This window comes from Macrobrachium rosenbergii, chromosome 25 (assembly GCF_040412425.1).
Source record: "Macrobrachium rosenbergii isolate ZJJX-2024 chromosome 25, ASM4041242v1, whole genome shotgun sequence".
Lineage (NCBI taxonomy): Eukaryota > Metazoa > Arthropoda > Malacostraca > Decapoda > Palaemonidae > Macrobrachium > Macrobrachium rosenbergii.
This window is the reverse complement of record NC_089765.1, coordinates 41,210,532-41,232,275: the sequence shown is the minus strand read 5'-3', so window position 1 is coordinate 41,232,275 and position 21,744 is coordinate 41,210,532. Positions and strand designations below refer to the sequence as shown.

Genomic DNA, 21,744 nt, shown 5'->3' with positions numbered 1-21,744 from the left:
TTTGAAAAGGTATGTGAGAAAATTTAAGTGTTTCCATAGAGATCTCAACTGGGCTCTCAGCATGGATGTAATCTAACCATATCTTCCATTCGGACTGGTATTGTCGGATAGATGATAACCATAGATTTTGCACTAGGTACCTAGCAGTGTTGGGTGAGTAATTTTCATGGCAGATAATATTTAAAAAATCCACACGTGAAGGTCTTGGCTCAGAAAGGAGGATGCATAGACGACTTTCCCTCCTACTGTCTGGGATAGAACAGCGGACGGTGGTGGAATTGATCTCCTTGCCCATTGTTGGAGTAATAGGAACCAATGCCTGTTTGGCAAATTTGGGGCTGTTAAGCAATCTGTTCCTTTGAAGGTTAGAAGCTTGCTCCGAATCTTCAAAACCGGGGATAATGAAGGAGAAAGTTATGTTGTCTTCCATTTGTTCCAGTCTTGTAGGAAGGCATCTCTTGCTGTTGCTTGATTGTCTAGGTTGAGAGACATACACTGGAAGTTTGTGATTCTCGTACGTGGCAAACAGTCCACTTCCGGTTGTGTAAGCATGTTGGCTGTTGTTTTAAAAGTGGTTGTCCAACACCCACTCTGTTGAGGCTGTTGTTTTCTGTGATAGAGAGTCTGCTATTACACTGAGAGACCCTGTGAGGTGAATTGCAGACAAGTACAGTACCCTTTCTTTGCTTGTGCCATCCAAAGGATGGTTAGTATTACCATATCAAGAGGAGGTCAACATGATACTGACCTCTTGATGCAGGACATTGCAGTCATGTTGTCTAGAACCAACAAAATGTGTGTCTCTTTTGGAGGTTTGAGATTTTTGAGAGACAAACAGACAGCCATCAGCTCTAGGAAATTGATATGACAATTCCTCAGAGTAGCTGACCACCTCCTTGCCACCTGATGATCCTCCCAGTGTCCTCCCCAACCTGTCAACGAGGCATCTGTACGTATTGTCACTCATATGGACGATGGAGTCAGGGTGACCTGTTTCACCAGAGACTCCTTCTGGGTCCAAGGCCGAAGTATCTCCCCAACTTTTTTAATCTTTTGATGAGGTCAGTCTTGCATCTTTTTTCTTGCATGCGATAGCCAGAATTTGTTCACAATTTTTACTTGCAATCTGAGTATTGGATCTGTTGCTGATGCAAACTGCAGCGGGCCCATTGTATGTTCTAATTGCCATCTGGAAACTGGGCTGTGCAAGGAATGTTTTGAGGTCTTCCCTTATTCTGTTTTGAGTATTGATGGGGAGAGACAGCTGGCCTTGAAAAGTATCCCAACACAGTGCCAGCCACTAAAAATGTCTGCTGGGTGTGATGCAGGATTTTTTCCAATTTATTAGAAAACCTTGCAACTGGAGTTTGTTGACCACTGCTCTTAGATTTCTCAAACACTTTTCTTGTGGGTCCCCAGATTAACCAATTGTCTAGGTAGGCTATTAGTTGTATTCCTCCTTGTTTGACTTCTCGAACAACTATCATTCCTAATTTTGTAAAAATTCTTGGGGCAACGTTTATCCCAAAGGGCGTGACTTTGAAACTGTACATATCCTTCCCTATTCAGAACCCTAGGAAGGGGCACTAGGGAAAGGCGATAGGGACATGCCAGTATGATTCTCGGGGTCTATAGAAGCTGTCCAGGTCCCTTGTGGAATGATTGAATGTACTTGGGCAATGGTAGTCATTCAAAACTTTTGGTAAACAGTGTGCTTGTTCAGTGTTGATAGGTCGAGGATCACTTTTCGTATGAAGGAAGCCTTTTTGGGAACACTGAAGAGACATGCTTGGTGGCGAATATATGCAGGTTTCTCTATGGATCCCTTTAACAGGGCCTTCTGCCCGTAATCTTCCAGAAAGGAACCTGGTTTTTGGAGGAACCCCTTTAAAGGAGGGGTGGATGAGACCATTTCCACCCCAACCCTGTGAAAATAATGCTGCGTCCCCAAGGGGAAGACTTCCATTGCCTGAGGTGTCATTGAAGCCAACCCCCGACCATACAATTCTTATTGGGATCCACCTTTTCCTCTGCCTTTGCCCTTGATAGGCATTCCAGGTGTTGCTTTTCCTTTTCCCTTGTAGGATTGTCTTTGGACCCTGTGAAAAGTATGTCTTTGCTTTTGTTGTTGTCCCTTTGTATGGAGTTGTCCCTTCTACCACTTATCTGTTTTTGAGGAAAACTTTTGGGGGTGACTGAAGACTTACATGATTTTTGGTCATAGCGAGCCTTTTTTGGGTTGGGTAAAGGGAGGTTTCGGATTTTTTGTTTCCTGAATTCCCCTTTTCCAAGGAGAGCGTACACTGTACAATTCTGTTGGCAGACTTGCTCGTTACGTTGAGCCACAACAGACTCCTCAAACAGGTCCTTACAGAAGGGGTTAGAGTGTAATAATGAAGTCACATTGGGGAGTGACTTGTTGGAGCCTCCCAGTGTTTCCATTTGCACTTTTATGCGCCATTCTAGAAAGTCATGGAGTGCTTCCTATAAAGTTCTCATAAGATTTTTGGCCACAACAGCAAAAATTGTTCTGGAATCTTCTGGAAGCCTTTTGGTGGCAACTTCCATCAAGGTGGTAGAGGTTACAATACTAAGGAGTTGGATCCTAGCATGAAATTCTGCCAAGGCTGGCCCCTCTAAGATTCTTCTCATAGGGGTCCCAAAATGTTGAGCAGCTATATCTAGAGGGAGCTTTTTCCTTTCAATAGGGAGTTGAAGCATTGCCCATTCCATGGTGGAATCATTCGCAACTGGGATGACTGTGGCAAACGGTTTTAATTCCGTTATTGTCTCTCATTTTCTGGTCATTACAGAATTCTGAAAATCTGCCTTCACATGATTAATTACTTTTAAAGTGAAGAGACAGATGGCTTCGGCTACTTGGGCAGTTTGGGTCTTAGCCAAAATAGCAGTAAAGTCCATTTTCCGTTGACCTGGTAAAGGGTGTCTTCTATAGCTTTTAATGCTGTAGACACAGGTAGGAGAACTGTTTCTTTTAGTGGTTTCTCAGTGTCTGCTGAAGGTGGTACCAGGTGCCATTCTGTATTAGGGAAAGCTGCCGTCTCTAAACTCTACATGTACAACTTCTATCATGGTTTTTCTCACATTAATTAGATACTTACCACCAGGAGAGAAAATGTACATTGAGGCATCTTGCCAAGGATTATCAGTATCATCAGGGTTGAACATTGGACCACTATTGTCTTTTGATCTGAAGTTTTAGTCTGAGCTGGCCATTTTGTTGTTTCCAGTTGGAATTCTAACCTGGTTGGGGCAGAATTTGTATCCACTCTCACTTTTTAGTTACAGGATGAAGTACAGTATTCTTACACTTTGGAGTGTACAGGACTGACTTAATTTCCTGCTCGGAATTATGTATCATGTCCCTTAATATTGCCGTTCTGTGGCAAGGACATCTTTAATGTTACAGGCAGTCCCCAGTTATCGGCAGGGGTTCCATTCTGATGGTGTGATGATAAGTGAAAATCGCTGATACTGTAACCAAAAATCGGTGATTTTTGGTTATCGGCGCCTCTGTTAGGTATGTATCAGTGCCAATACGTGATTATTGGCGCATATCAGTGCCGAAAATCACCGATTTTTGTCGCTAGACAAGCACTGAAAAACCAGATCACCGACAACCGGGGACTTCCTGTTCTCATAATTTCTTTATGGAATTAATCAAACGTCACAAAATGTGTATCCCTTTTTGGGGAGCTTGCACAATCTGACCAAGCTTCAACAACTGAAGTGTAACTGAATGTTAACCAAGGGGCAGAAGTCCTGGGTGAATTACTGCACCCCTCCAAGAATGCAGTAATAGTATCCCTTTTTGGGGAAAGATCCTCTTTAGCATTTGATAGCTGCATGGGGGATAGATTTCCTTCTGGAAAGTTTCTCCCATGTACATACAGCTAAAATTTGTGTCCCTGATCCTTCGGGTTTCAGTGGCAGTGTCCACTTCATGTCCCCAGCCTTCTCCCTCCTCTGCCAAGAGGGAGGCATTGCTGCGCCCCTTTCTCCCCTCTTTCCAGCCTAGAAAAGGGGCCAAAGGAAAGAAGAAGAGGGGAGGACACTAGGGGTGGCATTCCCCTCCAGATACTGCCATTGGTTGGGGGGGGGGCGGTTGTTGCCTGTCGAGCCATTGGGCAACATGGCAGCATGGGTAGTGGATGTCCTTCAGAAGGGCTATCTACTCCCCTTCGAGTCGCAACCACCCATCACCAACGACCCAGTCCATCTCCTAACTTATGTACCTGGCTCACCGAAGGATCTCACCCTCCAGGAGGAGGTGCAGGTATACTGAAGAAAGGCACTGTGGAAGTTGTGACAGATCAGTCCCCTGGCTTTTACAGCTGTATCTCTCATAGAGAAAGCCTCGGGGGCTTGGAGACCAGTCATAGATCTCTCTCCCTTGAGCCTATTCTTTCTCCAGACTCAGTTCACGATGGAAACGGCACGTTTTGTGCTTGCATTCATCAGGGAGAATGACTTAATGCTAATGGTGGACTTGAGGGATGCGTATTTTCAAATACCCATCCATCCGTCCTGTCACAAGTACCTATGCTTTATTCTAAGGGAACAGTACTCCAGTTCAGGGTGCTCTGCTTCGGTTTCTCAACTGCTCCCCAGGTGTTCACACAAGTGTTCACCCTTGTCTCAGCTTGGGCTCATTTGCACGGGATATGTCTGTTAGGTATCTCAACAATTGGCTTGTCCTGGCGAGCTCCCACTTGCAGTAGCTCCAGGACAGTGAGTGGCTCCTTGAGCTTTTCCACAACCTAGGGGTTGTGGTGAATCTCGAGAAGTCTGATCTCATCCCCAAGTAGAGGATAATGTACCTGGGCATGCTGATAGATAGCGCAGCAGCAAGAGTCTTCCCTTCAGACTGGAGTGTCAGCAGGTTCAGAAAAACAGTGCAGTTGTTCTTGGCTCGACAGGAGCAACCAGCTCGGCAGTGGCAAGTCATCCTCAGTCACCTGTCATCCTTGGAGAAGCTGGTCCCTCATGGGTGGCTTCACCTTTGTTCTCTCCAGTGGAGAATGAAGGACTTCTGGTCTCAGGCTTGAGATCCCCAGTCCTCTTGGAGGAAATGAGAGAGGATTTAGACTGGTGGATGGATGACAGGAGCCTCGTAATGGAGTATCTCTGCATACTCCCCCTCCCAACATGCTTTTGTTCTCAGACTCATGGAGCGAGGGATGGGGCTCACACCTGGAAGAGTTGCTGGTTTCAGGTGTGTGGGACCGAAACGACAAGCACCTTCACATCAACATCCTGGAACTCAAGGTGGCCTTCCTGGCTCTCCAAGAGTTTCAGGATTGAGTGATGGGACACTCAGTGGTGTTGATGAGCGACAACACCATGGTATTGGCATATGTCAACAAGTAAGGGGGTCTAGTATCCGTTCCGCTTCATCGGTTGACAATGCAGGTGCACAAGTGGGCAGTAAGTGATAGAGACAGAGTGATATCTTCACAGACATTATGGAAAGGCTGTTCGAGGTGTAGGGTCACCCTCCCATTGATTTTTTTGCCACCCGGCACAACAGAAAGCTCCAGGTATTCTGCTCCATCATACCAGACCCATGGGATGCTGCAGAGGACGCCTTTCAACACCCATGGGACAACCTCGACACCTACGCCTTCCTTCTGTTTTGTCTGATTCGCAGGGTGATTAACAGGATGTTGATCACCCTGAATCTCAGAATGACCCAGGTGGCTCCCAAGTGGCCACATGCCATTTGGCATCTGGACCTGCTAGCTCTACTTCCTGAGGCACCAAGAGAGATTCCTCTCAGACACGGAACAGTTCTATCAGGCAGTGCAGTGCCTCTGTCTTCACTGCTGGAGACTATTCAGCATCTCCTGCAAGTGAAAGGCTTTTCTCGCCGCACAGCAACGGAGATGGCTGGGTATCTGACAGTCCTTTGCAGCAGCATACCAGGGAAAATGGGCTGTGTTCTGTGGTTGGTGTTGTAGATGGGGTCTCTCTCCGGTCGGAGCCACTATTCAGCAGGTAGCGGACTTCCTCGTCTTTCTTCACCTAGAGAAGCTTCTCTCCATCTCAGCTGTGAAAGGTTATAAGGCCTCCCTAGGCCTAGCTCTACGCCTGAGATGAGTAGATATCTCCTCCTCACTGGAGATTTTGCTGCTGATGAGAAGCTTCAAAAGGTCTTGCCCACCTAGGTACCTCAGGCCTCCTGAATGGGATGTGACTCTCATTTAGAGGAGCCTGACTTGTCCACCATACGAGCCTACACGAGAGTCAGTCACCAGACAGGGATCTGACCCTCAAGATTGTTTCCTGGCATGGGCGAAGAGAGTAGGTGAACTTCATGGACTTTCCTTCAATGTTAAACACTCGAGGAGATGGGGATCAGTTATGCTTGACTTCATCCCAGAATTCTTAGCAAAGACTCAAAATCTGTCGGTCCTTGAAGCCAGATTTGAGTCCTTCACGATCCCCTCCCTAGATGACTTTGTTGCTAATGATCCAGACGAGATGCTACTATGTCCTGTTAGAGTGCTGCAGTGCTCTCGTAAGAGGACTCGACATCTTTGGCTTGAGTGTCGACAGCGCTTCATTAGCACCGGCTTGTCCAAGAAAGAGATGTCCAAGAACACAGTCTCTTTCTGGCTTTGTGAGAGGGCGTACTCTGCTGCTGGTGAAGACAGCACCAGTATGTTCCGTCCAAGAGCTCACGAAGTCAGGGGCATTGGTCCACCCCTTGCATTCTGGAAGAATCTGTTGGTTCCTCAGGCACTGAACGTGGGGATGTGGTCACGCCAGACCACCTTCACGTTCTTTTACCTTCGGGACATTGCCCACAAGTCCTTGGACACTTTTTCCTTGGGTCCTGTGGTGGCTGCTCAGCAAGTTGTGTAGCTTACCCAGCTCCTCTAAGAGGACAGGTTGCATCTTGCCCAAGGTGTTCAGTTGTGGAAAGAAGAGTTTATGTGTGAGTGACTGGCCTCTCCTCCTCACCCTTTTTCATCATCCTTCACTCTCTCTCTGTACGGGCAGAGAGAAGGATAGTGAGCTGTCCTGTGCTGGAACTAGTGACCGATGCAAGTAAGTGTTGCATCAAGTACTTGTTCTATTCTCTATGTTTAGACTTATAGAAGCAGTCCTTCGCCTTTCTCTAGCAGGGGAGAAAGTGGACCATGACAATGAAACAAACCCAGTATTTATACAGTATTTGTTTGTTGTCTCTGACTCATAGATTCATCCTAGCCTTTTTTGAATGATGTCATGTTTTTCCTACTCATTTGAAAAGACCCAGAAGTCTGACAATTGAACATGCAGTTCTTAAACTCCATTCAGTATGCTAGAGGCACGGAATTCTTCCTCACTCTTTTTGACGAGGAAGAGAATCCAGGCGTGGTGAACTCCAGTCAGTACAGAGACTCACTCAGATTCCTCCATCCAAGAAGTGAATCTTCCTCATGTAAAGGACCGATGGTTTGTATATTGTTTAGGAACAAATGACAAATTTTTATTTTAAAGTAATTTGTATTTTTCCTAACTATACAAACCTGAGGTCCTTTATATTTTTATGCCCACTTCATGCCACCCCTCAATTTGTTACCTGGACCGAAAGGCAAATTGGAATGTTTTCAAACGGGTTGGTAGGACTCCCGCCAACCGGACGCTTGATAACTGCCTAACCACCTTGTTTGAAAGTTAAACGGCCGTTCGAGCTTTGCTGAAAGTAATTCCTAATGTAAAGGACCTCAGGTTTGTATAGTTAGGAAAAATACAAATTACTTTAAAGATTTGTCATTTTAAGATTGGGTATACAGTATGTACTTCACATTTGCTTCAAAGATACATATGAATGCCATAGAAATCTGCATAATATTTTCAATTGGAAATATAATTTCTAATGTATATGATGTAATTGGCATATGACAAAAATGAATCCATCACCATTTATTTCAAAATCAAAAGGAAATTTGGAATACAGTATTATTTATTAAGGATGTTTTTTATTTGCCACCTTACATAACATTTTCATAAACATTTCTGCTCTTAAAAATAATGTTTATATTATATTACATTTCAGGTTGTAGATATACTGACCCAAGAATTTGCTGTTGGGAATCGTAGCCCTGAAGATCGGGCAAAATTAGCTGAAGCTTTAGTTCGGGCTAGTAGACACTTGGGTCCCATTCTTCCTCATTACAAATCCCATTTCATCAATTGCCTCTTGTCAGGTTTGTATACTTTAATTGTGTTACTGTATTTACAATTTTTATTTTGAAAGGTAACATCTTATGCTTGTATAGATTTTATTAGGTTAACAACATTTATTGGATCGCAACAAGTGTCCCATGGAGTTTGCTAATATTAACCCCCCCCATACTTATGACCCCTCATAGTGGATTGAAGCATTGGGTTTGTGTCTTTCCCAACAAAAGAAGTCAGGCCTGTTCTTTTCTCCCACTCACTCCTTCACTTTTATCAGGATTGATTTAATGTTGGACTGGTGAGAAGTTTGACTTGGTTTACAGCTGTTTTAGGGTCTAAAGTAATATTGTATGATGTGCTAAGAGTTTGGCAAATGAGTACTTGGAGCAATATGATAAGAATTGTATTGTCAGAAGTTGAATGCCATCATCTTATGACAGACTTCAGTGGTTGTTGATCTTTGATCTGTTTACAGTCAGGTGCTGATATGAAAGAACATCAAAGTCTGAATAAAATGGAGTATTAGTCAGTTTATATATGGTGGATTGCTGCTTTGTAAGATGTAAATGAAAACCATGCAATAGGAGTGCATATTGCTGCTCTATAAGATGTAAATGAAAACAGCACAATATGAGTGCATATTGTAGTGTGCTATGCACCAACAAATCTCAGAAGTTCCCTATGTAGATGAGATAGTATTGAAGGGGATATGGAGATAGCTTGAACATGCCCTCTGCACAACCCTAGAGAGAATAGTACTTGCTAGTGCCAGCTGTGCTTGTGTGGGCACCAGGAGAGTTGGAGGACCCAGACGCACTTGGACTGGAGCCATGAGAAGGGCGGTTGGAGAAGAGTAGAGATCTGTGGAAGGTAAAGTATAGGAAAGACATGGGTGGAAGAATTTCACAGGGTCCCTTTGCATCACATGGCATTGCAGAAAATGATGATGATGATGTAATGCAAAAGTGGGTGAGAACAACTAAGGCATGAGGATGCAGTGAGGCTAGGGAGAGACTGCAAGGGAAGATTTGATGCAATGTATTAGTTTTTATTAAGGAAATGATGGAGTATTTGGAGGTATTTTTTTGACATTTATAAAGTTACCTATACACCTCTAGATGACATTCACAGAAGCCAAATAGCTGCCGCAGCTGTTAATCAAGAAAGCAAAAGAACACTGAGGAATATTAGGAGCTGCAGAAAAGCAGGTGCCAGCAGTGATCACCTTGTTATTGCCACACTAATGTTGAAATAAAATTGCCCAACAAAAGAGTTGACAGGTTTAATACAATAAAACTTCTGGAAGATGAACATTAAGAGGCTTCTGAAACTGAATGTTGAAACAGATTTGCAGTCTAGAAGCTGTATCTAAGGCAGTGCTGTCAGTCATTGAGGACTGGTCTAACATCAGGAATGGATCTCAGTCTGTAGGAAGGAAAAGTAGTACCAGGTTACATGTTAACAAGGTGAAAACATTTGACATGAGATGAGACCTTGGATAGAATAAGAAATAGTCAAAAGCAAAAGGTTCTTGTACAAAAAATTCAAAGGGGCGGAAGAATGCAGCGTATATTGTATTAACTACTCGAGTCCAGATCATGAAGTTGAACAAAGCTTGGGAGGATAAAACAATATCTTGACAAAGAAGTTTATGGTGTTAACAAAGCCCTGTATCCAGGCTGTGCACTATTCCCATAACCTCATTTTGGATGTAACTACACCTGCCTTAGACAATAATTCAGTTAAACAAGGGGTTACTGTATCTGTTTTGTAGGTTTTATGATTGAATAGTTAGTGATTTGATTTGATGGTAACGCTTTTCTTATTTTTTAGGTGTTCGTGATACTGAACCTATAGTGAGAGCATCAAGTCTCTCCAGCCTAGGAGATGTTTGCAAGATTCTGAGATTCAGTTTAGGATCAATTTTGTTTGAGGTAAATGAAGATCTGGTTGTTTGTTCTCTTATGTTAGAAAAAATTTGTTTATTTGTTCTGTCATGTAATAACAAAATGGGAGTGTGCTGTGTTATATATTTTCACATATGATTGTAACCTATTAATAAAGTAAATCTTCATTTCCAGATTTTTGGAGTCTTACAAAGTGTTATAGATACTGATAAAACAGTAGAAGTTCGTCGAGCTGCAGTTTTGGTGGTAACTTTAATATTGCAAGGTCTTGGTCGTGATTCGTTTTCGGTAAGTATCTGGCTGCTTTTCAGGGTAGTGATTAATTACATCATTTATTCAGTAGTCTCAGGCTTATTAGTATACTATAGAGGTGAGGCTGTCCATTTTGCAGTTATTTCCTCCCATTAAAATGCAAAATGGAATTGCTGTGAGCTTCAATAAAGATCTAGAAGGAACTAGGTGATGTAGTCAGTCATTGGGATATAAGACAGAACTTAGGCAAAACCTAGAATTATGATGTGCTGATCTTGCACCATTCCGACTTTGCACAGTCATATTGCACTTCATGATGCAAAATACTGGACGTTAAAGGGTGTTAATCCATTTTCCATAATGACACCATAATAATGTACATGGAAAGTTGAACCAAGTAGTGTGACAATATTCACTACTGTTCTGATATCCGTGATGTTTTGGTCTGATATCTTTAATGCCTTTCCATTGCAGTAATATGTATTTTACTCAGAGTATAATTATTATCATAATTTTCCTCACTTTTGGCAGACTTAGGGATGGTTTTTATCCTTTATGGATTGTAGTTAGCTAGGTATTGTTGTAAGTATTGTACTGTTCTTTCTTATTTGTTGGCAGTCCATGCTTCACTCCAGTATGTGATTACTGTATTTTGTGCAAAATTGTACAATCCTTCATCATTAGTTATTATTATGGTGAAGGCTTTATAGGTTAAGATATGCTGCTTAGAGTTCTTGTTTGCACTAACAACTTTTTTCCTTTATTCACTGTACTGCAACAAGAAACAAATGTAGTGTTTTTTGATACTTTTGTTTTGTGTGTATAAGTCAGTTATTGGGGTGACTGTATTTTGGTAATTAGCTTTTTACCTTATTTAAAGTATATTTTCTGGGCTTTCCTTCAGAGCTTTAACAGTCTGTCTCAATATATAGGTAGTGTTGTTTGTATTTCTGTACTTTTTGCCATGAATTAGTGTATCAGGTACATCTGTTGCCATCCATAATTGTTCATTTTATTGACTTTTGCCTTTTTACTCTATAGTGAGAATAATTTTTTTTATAGCTAATCAATTTAGCATTTATATTTATTTATATTATTTTACTTCTTTATGTTTTGTGTACTAGTGGCCTTTGTGCAGATATGACTGTTGTGCTCTGCTAGTGCTGTGATTTTGTGCTTTATGTTGTGGGCTTATGCTGTCTCATAATTTAGCTGTCATGGCCAGATAAGTTTGCCATCTCTCACCAATGAAACCTGTCACAAGTGGTTCCACTGTGTTCAGAGGAAGACTTAGAAGGTGAGACAGCCATTTTGTGATTATGTGCTCTATATTGTGGGCTCTCGCTGTCTCATCATGCTGCTGTCATGGCCAGATGTGTTTGCCATATCTCAGCAATGAGATCTGTTTGAGGAGGACGTACAAGGTGAGACAATCAAGAAGTGCCATTAATGGTGTGTCTGCTTCTCCAGCTTTGGAGTTTTCTGTCTGTAGGTTGTCAATGGAGTTGTTTTCATTTCTGATAAGAGTAAATGAGTGTCAGGGCTTGGAAGATGTCTCATTCTGGTTCTCACACACTGTGGTCTTTGACTGCTGTACCTGCACCCTCACCTTGCCACTATTCTTCTTTCTTGTTTGCTGCTGCTGCCTGTCATGCTTCCAGCAAGCCTGTTCTTTGAACCAGCCACACCTGCCACAAACCTGTCTTGCTCAACAACTGGCCTGCCTGCTACTTTGCCCTCGCATTTGACTTCTGTGTTGCCTGATGAGTTCCTACCTGTTTGCCTCCCTCTCTGTCTATTTTCTACCCTACACAAGTACCTACTGATGGGGACTTGTGCTTGGCCTAACAGAAGGATATTTGTTGCTACACGATATATAAACCATCGGTCTTTTACATTAGGAATTACTTACAGTGCAGCCAGAAATGGCCATTAAACTTTCAAACTAAGGTGGTTAGACAGTTAACTACTGTCCGTTAGGTGGGAGTCCCGCCAGCCCGGACGTAAACATTCCAATTTGCCTTTCGGCCCAGGTATCAGATTGAGGCGTGGCATGAGTTGGGCATGAAAAGTAATGTAAAGGACCTCATGTTTGTATAGTTAGGCAAAGTACAATTTAAAAAACTGTGATTTGTTCCTACATGATTTACAAACCATTGGTACTTTAACTAGGAAGACTCATTGGTTGGAGGGAGGAACCTGAGTGAGTCTCATGAGCTGACTGGAGTTCACCACACCTGAGATTCTCTTCCTGTCGATAGAGCGAGGAAGAGAAACCTGTCTCTGACAATTGATCGGGATATGATAAAGCATGATCAATTATCAGACTTCTGTGCCTGTTTGTATGAGGGAGGTAAAGGTAGCCTCATATAAAAAAGGGCTAGGATGAACCTAAAAGGTTGAAGACAGTAAGGCAAATATAAGCATTGGGTTTGTCTTATTGTCAGGTTCCCCATCCTCCCCTTGTAGAGGGAGGAGTGGTCTTGCTTCTATAATCCTGGAAGCGAAAAATAGAATGGAAGCTCAAAGTATAGGCTTACCTGCATTGACCGCCAGATCCAGCATGTAACGGCCCATCCACTCTCAGTCCAAAGGATGAGAGGGAAGGAGAGGCCAGTCACTCTCGCATTCATTCCCACATCCACAACCAAACATCTTAGGCGAGATGCAACCTTGTCCTGTTAGAGGAGTAGGGCAAGCTACACAACTTGTTGAGCACGCACCACAGGTCGCAATGTCCCAAAGGTAGAATGAGGTGAAAGTGGTCTGTCGAGACCATACCCCTGCTTTCAGTACCTGAGAAACTGACAGGTTCTTCCTGAATGCAAAGGTTGGACCAATGCCCCTGACTTCGTGAGCTCTCGAGCAGAAGGTACAGGTGTCGTCTTCATCAGCAGCAGAGTACGCTCTCCTGATCGTCTCACAAAGACAGAAAGGAATGGTGTTCTTGGACAGTTCTTTCTTGGACGAGCCAGTGCTAACAAAAAGTCGTTGACACACAGGCCAGAGATGACGAGTCCTCTTCAGATAGCTCCACAGCACTCTAATGGGATAAAGTAGCATCTTGTGTGGGTCATTATCTACAATGTCCTCTAGGGAGGGGATTATGAAGGACTCAAACCTAGCATCAGAGACCGATGGGTTCTGAGTCTTTGCCTCGAAATCTGGGACGAAATCGAGCCTAATCGATCCAAATTCCCTCGAGTGTTTGACGTTGAAGGAAACTCCATGCAGTTCTTCTTTTCTCTTCGCTGATGCCAGGACAAGCAGGAAGACAGTTTTGAGGGTCAGATCCCTGTCTGATGACTCTTGTAAAGGCTCGTTAGGTGCAAAAATCAAGCTCCTTAACATGAGGGTCACATACATGCAGGGGGTCTGAGGTCCCTGGGTGGGTAAGACCTTTCGAAGCTTCTCATTAGTAGTGAAATATCGAAGGAGGATGAGATATCTACCCCTTTCAGCTGCAAGACTAGATCGAGTGCAGCCCTATACAATAAACCCCCCCGTATTCGCGGACTCACCTATTCATGGATTTCTCTGTGGAATGTATGTACAGGCGGTCCCCGGTTTACGACGGGGGTTCCGTTCTTGCGCCGCGTCGTAACCCGAAAATCGTCGTAAGCCGGAAAATTGTCGAAAATCGTCAAAAATCATGAGAAAACCTTACTTTTAATGCTCTGGGTGCATTGAAAACGATGTAAACTGCATTATTATTGAGTTTTACATAAAAAAAAACCTTCAAATTATGATTATTCTGCCGTTTTGGGGCCATATTTCTTCCGTTGGATCGGCGTACGACGCGTCGTAACCCCGGAACATGCGTCGTAAGCCGGGAAATAATTTCTGATGAATATATTTGAAAAGCGTCGTAACCTTGGAACGTCGTAAGCCGGAACCGTCGTAAACCGGGGACTGCCTGTACACATTATTCACGGAAAGTTCGCCCATTCGCAGTATTTTTCACTAAGAAATATTCACTAATTACTGTATTTTCACATCATTTTCATGACCAAATGCACTTTTTGTGATAAAACTATTAAAATACTCAGGTATAAACATTTTTAGAGATTTCTTTTGTGTATGAACTATCAAAATAGGCAGTTCTAAGTGTTTTTAGAGGGGTTTTAAGTATTTGCAGATTTTAGTTATTCATGGGGGGGTGTGGTATGCATCCCTCGCAAACACGTGGGGTTTACTGTAGGCTTTTACAGCTGAAACAGAGAGAAGCTTCTCTTGGCGAAGGAAGATGAGGAAATCTGTGACCTGCTGAATAGAAGTTCCGACCAGGTTGTGAATGTGTGCGGCCCACCCCTCCTGCTGGTTCCGCTGGCAGGACTGGTGGGAGCACCCAATCCTCCTCACCTGTCCCCTCAACCTCCTGGGGTTTTACCGGGAGGCGAGAATCGGACAGGGGGAACTCTGGAGAGCTCTCTCCCCAGAGTTCCACTACAAAGGCTTACATTCCTGGCTCGGTTCCCGGATCGAGCCGATCATACTCTCGAGTAGTGCAGGAAGGACCTAAGGGGTCCGCCGAGGTTCTCCCTTCTGCGGTGAGAGTAGATCAGGAGGACCGCACCCTAGAAGGACTCAGGGGTCCTCTTCATCAGGATGCAGACACCCCAGAGATACAGAGGGCCTTTGCAGAGATCATTGCACTGATTTGCCAGCATGGTGACCTCGGGGAAGGGGCCATGGCCTCTTCTGTGGATCGTCCTTCGCGCCTCTAATCCTTCTGGGGTCCTAAGAAGGAACCCAAGGTTTTGGTGGGGCTGCCATGGTCCTCGCTTGCCAAGGGGGTTCTCGATCAAGTTAATAATCTTGTCTCTGGGCAGGAGAATTCAGTTCAGTTGAACCGCTCTGACAAGCTTCTTCCCCCTCCTCTGCCTCGACAGAAGCACTTCTATACGTTCTTGGAGAGGTTCTTACCGACCAAGCAGGTTGACCCGGACCTGGTTCGCCTGAGTCTGGGTCTCTCACTGCAGCACCTTACTTTAGAAGGGGTCTCCCTTTCGCAGTAAGAGGCAGCAAGCTTGGAGACTACTGCCGTGGCAGCCCTCCAGGCAGTCTCCTGGCTGGATCTGTGGTCGTTCACAATATCCAAAGTGGCTGCCTCCTCATGTGCTCTCGTTCCCGGGAGGACTCCGCTTGCCCACCAGATGGCAAACCTGGTGCTGAAGAGAAGGTATGCTGTCCTGTCTTGGATCGCCAGGTCTGTTGTTCCTGAGTAGGCAATGACCCTAAGGAATGGACTGTTTCTGGGATCTGCCTCTCTCTTCCTTAGGGAGTTGGTAGATGCTGCGGTGGACAAGTGTCAGGTCGAAGATAGCAACTGCCTTGTCCATCAGGCAGTGGCCAAGACCTCCGGGTCTCCACACACCACTGCAGCGTGACCTTTGGGTCAGGCTAGCACTTCCTCGGCCCCTAAGAAAACCCGGGCTACGAAGGGCACCCACGGGAACACCCAGCCTTCTTCTTCTGCTGGAAATGACATGTATTCGTGCTCCTTTCAGCCTTCTTTTCAGTCCAGAAAAGGGGGCAAGAGGAAGAAAAAAAAAAGTATACCTTAGTTTTACCAGACCACTGAGCTGATTAACAGCTCTCCTAAGGCTGGTCTGAAGGATTAGACTTATTTTACGTGGCTAAGAACCAATTGGTTACTTAGCAACGGGACCTACAGCTTATTGTGGAATCCGAACCACATTATAGCGAGTGCCAGTCCAAAGCTCTACCGACTCGGCCAACGAAGAGCTTGGCAAGAGGAAGAAGAAGAAGGGGAAATGCTAGGGCCAGCATTCCTCTCCAGCTGCTGCCATTGGTTGGGGGGAGGGGGGGGGGGTTGCCTGTCAAGCCATTGGGCAACATGGCGGCGATATGGAGCCGAGACCTGGATAGTGTATGTCCTTCGGGAGGGATATCTACTCTCCCAGTTCACCAAATATTCTTGCACTCAGGCAAGAAGTGCAGGCCATGCTGAGCAAGGGTGCTGTGGAAGTAATGCCGGATCAGCCCCCAGGCTTGTACAGCCGTGCCTTTCTTTTAGAGAAAGCCTCGGTGGGGTTGGAGACATATCATAGATCTCTCTCCCTTGAATTGATTCATTCGCCAGACTGTTCACGATGGAGACGGCACACTCCGTGCTTGCCCCCATCAGGGAGAACGACTTCATGCGTATGGTGGATTTGAAGGATTCGTATTTTCAAATATCCCTCCACCCATCCTCCCCCTTCGCTTTATCCTTGGGGAGACAGTGTTCCAGTTCAGGGCACTCTTTTTCAGGCTCTTGACTGCTTCTCAGGTGTTCACCCTAGTGTCAGCCTGGGCCCATTCACCCAAGATACGTCTATTGACGTATCTCAACGATCGGCTTACCCTGGCAAGCTCCCGCTTGTAGTTGCTTCAAGACATGGATCGACTCCTTGAGTTTTGCTGCAATCTAGGGATTGTGGTAAATCTCAAGAGGTCCGTCCTCAACCCCAAGCAGAGGATAAAGTACCTGGGCATGCTGATCAATACAGTAGCAGCAAGAGTCTTCCCTTCGTACTCTCGTATCAGCAGGTTCGGAAAGGCAGCATGGCTGTTCATGTCTCAGCAGGAGCAGCCAGCTCGGCAATAGCAAGTTGTCATCAGTTACCTGTCATCGTTAGAGAAGCTGGTCCCTCATGGGCATCTCCACCTTCTTTCCCTTCATTGGAAACTGAAGGAGTACTGGTCCCAGTCTCAAGACCCTCGATCCTTTCTCGTTCCTCTTTCGGGGAAAGTGAGAGAGGATCTAGACTGGTGGCTAGATGACAGGAAAAATAGGAGTATGCCTGCATACTCCCCCTCCGGACATGCTTCTGTTCTTGGACGCTTCAACCGAGGGATGGGGCGCACACCTGGAGAAGTTGCTGACTTCGGGAGTATGGAACGAGATGACAAGCACCTTCACCTTCAACATCCTGGAACTCAAGGCAGCCTTCCTCGCCCTCCAAGAGTTTCAGGACCGAGTGATGGGACACTCCCTGGTTTCAATGAGCGACAACACCACGGCAGTGGCATATATCAACAAGCAGGGTGGTCTCATATCCCTTCCACTTCACCAATTGACAATACAGGGGCACAAGTGGGCTGTGGCTCACTTGGTAGAGCTGTCAGCCAGATACATTCCAGGCAAGAGGAATGTAGTGAGGGACTGAGTGGTCCCTTCACTCGGACATCACAGAGGTTGTTCAATCTGTGGGGGTGTCCAGTTATAGATTTGTTTGCCACCCAGCACAACAGAAAACTTCAGGTCTTCTGTTCAGTCGTGCTGGACCCATGGGACAGCCTCGATGTCTACACCTTCCCTCCATTTTGCCTGATTCACAGAGTGTTCAGCTAGGTGTTGATCACCCTGAATCTCAGGATGATTCTGGTCGCTCCCAAATGGCCGCAGGTTATTTGGTATCCCGATCTGCTAGCTCTGCTCTCTGAGGCACCAAGAGAGATTCCCCTTTCCCCCTTGCTCAACCTGCTGAGTCAACACCTTGTAGAGTGGTACCACCAGGCAGTGCAGTCCCTGTATCTTCACTGCTGGCAGTTATCCAGTATCTCTTGTGAATGAGAGGCTGTTCGTGCCTCGCAACAACAGAGATGGCGGGATACCTCAGACAGTCCTCTGCAGCGGTATATCAGGGAAAGTGGGCCGTCTTATGTGGTTAGTGTCATTGATGCAGTCTCTCTCCAGCCGGAGCTTCTATTCAGGAGGTCGCGGACTTCCTCATCTTCCTTCACTGAGAGAAGTTTCTCTTAGTTTCAGCTCTAAAAGGTTATAGGGCTGCACTGGTCTAGTCTTGCAGCTGAAAGGGGTAGACATCTCATCCTCCTTTGAGATTTTGCTACTGATGAAAAGCTTCGAAAGGTCTTACCCACCCAGGGACCTCAGACCCCCTGCGTGGGATGTGACTCTCGTGCTGAGGAACCTGACTCATGCACCTTACGAGGCTTTATGAGAGTCATCTGACAGGGATCTGACCCTCAAGACCGTCTTCCTGCTTGCCCTGGCATCAGCAAAGAGAATAGAAGTGCAAGGACTTTCCTTTGATGTTAATCACTTAAGGAGATGGGGATCGTTTAGGCTCGATTTCATCCCAGATTTTGCAGTGAAGACTCAGAACTCATCGGTCCCTGATGCTAGGTTTGAGTCCTTCATGATCCCCACCTTAGAGGACTTTTTAGATAATGACCCAGACAAGATGCTACTTTATCCCGTTAGAGTGCTGTGGCACTATCTGAAGAGGATTCATCATCTCTGACCTGAGTGTCGATGACTCTTCATTAGCACTGGCTCGTCCAAGAAAGAATTGTCCAAAAACACGATTTCTTTCTGGCTTCATGAGATGATCAGGAGAGCGTACTCTGCTGCTAACAAAGACGACACCTGTACCCTCCGCTCGAGAGCTCACAAAGTCAGGGGCATTGGTCCAACCCTCGCAATCTGGAAGAACCTGTCAGTTTCTCAGGTATTGAAAGCAGGGGTGTGGTCTTGACAGACCACTTTCACCTCGTTCTACCTTTGGGACATTACCCACAAATCCATGGACACTTTTTTCCTTGGGATCTGTGGTGGGTGCTCAACAAGTTGTGTAGCTTACCCAGCTCCTCTAACAGGACAGGGTTACATCTCGCCTAAGATGTTGGGTTGTGGATGTGGGAATAAATGCGAGAGTGACTGGCCTCTAATTCTTCTCCTTCCCTTTCATCCTTCATCTCTTCCTTCGGGCAGAGTGAGGACGGGCCATTACATGCTGGATCTGGCGGCCGATGCAGGTAAGCCTGTACTTTGAGCTTCAGTTTTCTCCTCCTCGCTCTGTCGACCAGGAAGAGCATCCCAGGTGTAGCAAACTCATCAGTTCATGATCCTCACTCAGATTCCTCCCTCCAACCAATGAGTCTTCCTAATTTAAAGGACCAATGTTTGTATATTGTGTGGGAATAAATCACAGTTTTTTAAAGTAAATTGTATTTTTCCTAACTATACAAACCTGAGGTCCTTTACATTACCTTTTCATGCCCACCTCATGCCACCTCTTAATCTGACACCTGGGCCGAAAGGCAAATTGGGATGTTTACATCTGGGTGGAGGGACTCCCGCCTAACGGATGGTAGTAAACTGCCTAACCACCTTGTTTGAAAGTTCAGTGGCTGTTTCCAGCTGCACTGTAAGTAATTCCTAATGGAAAGGACCTCAGGTTTGTATAGTTAGGAAAAATACGATTTACTTTTAAAAATTGTGATTTTTTTTTTACTTTCATGACTGACTTTACTTCCATGACTGACCTTATTGTAAATTTCTCTGTGACTGGTAGCTGCCAAGGCTACGTTTCACCTTTACGGGGAAGAAATCAGGGACACATTTTCCACTTAATCATACCTCATCTTCATCTCTTGTTCATGATGCCGTCAAGAGATGTAGATTTCAGGGTTATTGGCTAGCGTTGCATGTTGATGGTCAGTATATTTTCTTTCATATTCTGAAAGACTACCTAATACAAGCATCTTGCCTTGTACATCATGGTTCATGACTTATATTTCCTGAGTACCCTACTGATTCAATAGGCGTAAACAAACACTTTTGAGTATTATTTTGCTCACTCCTAAATAGTGATTTAGATATGTATGATTAATAGGGTTGTTATGAGATAAACTTTCATTATTATGACAAAAAAATTGTTTTCATACAAGCATAATAGCCATGAATTTATGCCATTGTTCCAGACTTATTAGTCTCACTGCTTTACACAGTTTAAAAGCTAAATGTGGTTATTGATCAAGACATAATTATTCATGAATTCAGGTAGTACATGGTTGGAAAAACTACCTTCATTTGTTTGATGACAAGACTGGTGATCTTGGGAACATTCTGTACATGAAAATAGGCATAAACAGTATATGGTTATTGGGTTTGTAGAAAAAACTTTTTGTTTTATAAATTAGCCTTCATAAGAAAGGAAAAATGATATAAGGCATTATATTTGAATACTATATGAGCATCATAATGGTGACAGTTTTACTAGAAGAGTTACTGTCTTTTATTGCCTCTAAAGCTGGGCTGTTATTTATTTAACTTCATTTCATTACAGGTTCTAAAGGATTTAATTCGTGATCTTTATAGAGTTCTGAGGTTAGTTCATGCCCGAGATCCTGATGATGTGGTTAGGCTGCATACTCAGCTTGCCATAGAAGAGATTGACAACATTACAAAAGAATTCCTACTTCCTAAACTCAATCTCACAAAGAGAATATACGTAGCTGATATTCCACCGAGAGACTTTTAGTATATATATTTTTTATGTCATTTCACGTAATGCTTTTATATTTTACAAACTAGAGTTTATTTGTAAACATTTTGAGTTCTGAAGTGTTACATTTGATCATTGATAAATTGTCTTTCGGTAAGACAAAATGCCTTTCAAACTAAATGGCTGTGATATTTTACTATTTTGTGAGTTGTTTCTTCCTCACATAAAATGTATTAAGTCCATATTAATTGGGAAGTGTAATCATACTTAAGATTGTAAGATAATGTTATATAAAGTAGTTTTTTTTATATTAGTCTTACTAACCCTTTAATGCTGAGTTACAGAATTGCTGCCCTTTTAATCCATGGTTTTTAGTTTGGATCACAAGGTGTACTAATGAGGCTCATAGACACTTCAGTACTGTTATTATGTCTTTCAATAGAATTTGTTTACAAGAAATGTGGATGAAATTACAGACAAAATAGACTGGTGTGTTTTCGGTACAAAACACAAAGGATATATATTTATTCTTATTAAGATGTTGTAACAAGTGGATTCCAAAAGATTTTTAAACTTTTCCAAAGGTCATAATATGAGGACATTAAAATTTATCAAAATGTATAGAAAATAGAGGTTTAAAGTCACTAAAGCATAGAGTTTGATAAGGGGGTGACTGTGAGTGTATAATAGTACTGTATGTACATATACCTTCTCCTCATTAGGCTAATTTAAAATGGGAAATTTTGGGGGATAGTGTTTTGTCTTCCAGCTGTACATAAAATAAAGAGTTGCCATGTAAGTTGAAGTTTTGCAAAACAACTATTCTGTTCCATACATGATGGACATACTTGAGAGTTGTAGTTTGTTTGGAGTGTTGTGATATGTAGTGATTAACCCCTCTTTTGGCTTTCTATCCTTCTCTGGTCATTATGATCATTACATTGGGTGTCATGTATGTTTTCTACTGTACAGTGATCTACCATTCTTTTGCCATTCCACTGGCTGTTTTGCAGGAGTTCCACTCTTTCCCTGGCTTTTGTGCTAGCCATTCTGCTATTCTTCTTTTTTCGTGGCTTCTCCAGTGGTATTTAATTATTCTACTGTTTCACTAGCATTCCATTTTTCTCTTGATG

The 21,744-nt window shown here is 43.9% G+C and overlaps 1 protein-coding gene across 5 annotated transcripts in view; it reads left to right on the top strand.

The window, feature by feature from the left end:
* Tango6 (transport and golgi organization 6) overlaps positions 1–20,919 on the top strand; it is a 137,017-nt gene extending 116,098 nt beyond the window's left edge. For all 5 annotated transcript variants that reach the window (XM_067127475.1, XM_067127477.1, XM_067127476.1 and 2 more), the window contains 4 exons: positions 8,069–8,219; positions 10,027–10,127; positions 10,275–10,388; positions 20,453–20,919. In XM_067127475.1, coding sequence (XP_066983576.1) covers positions 8,069–8,219; positions 10,027–10,127; positions 10,275–10,388; positions 20,453–20,647 — 561 coding nt within the window. In that variant the 3' untranslated portion in view covers positions 20,648–20,919. The remainder of the gene's footprint in view (positions 1–8,068; positions 8,220–10,026; positions 10,128–10,274; positions 10,389–20,452) is intronic.
* Positions 20,920–21,744: the final 825 nt, after the last annotated feature.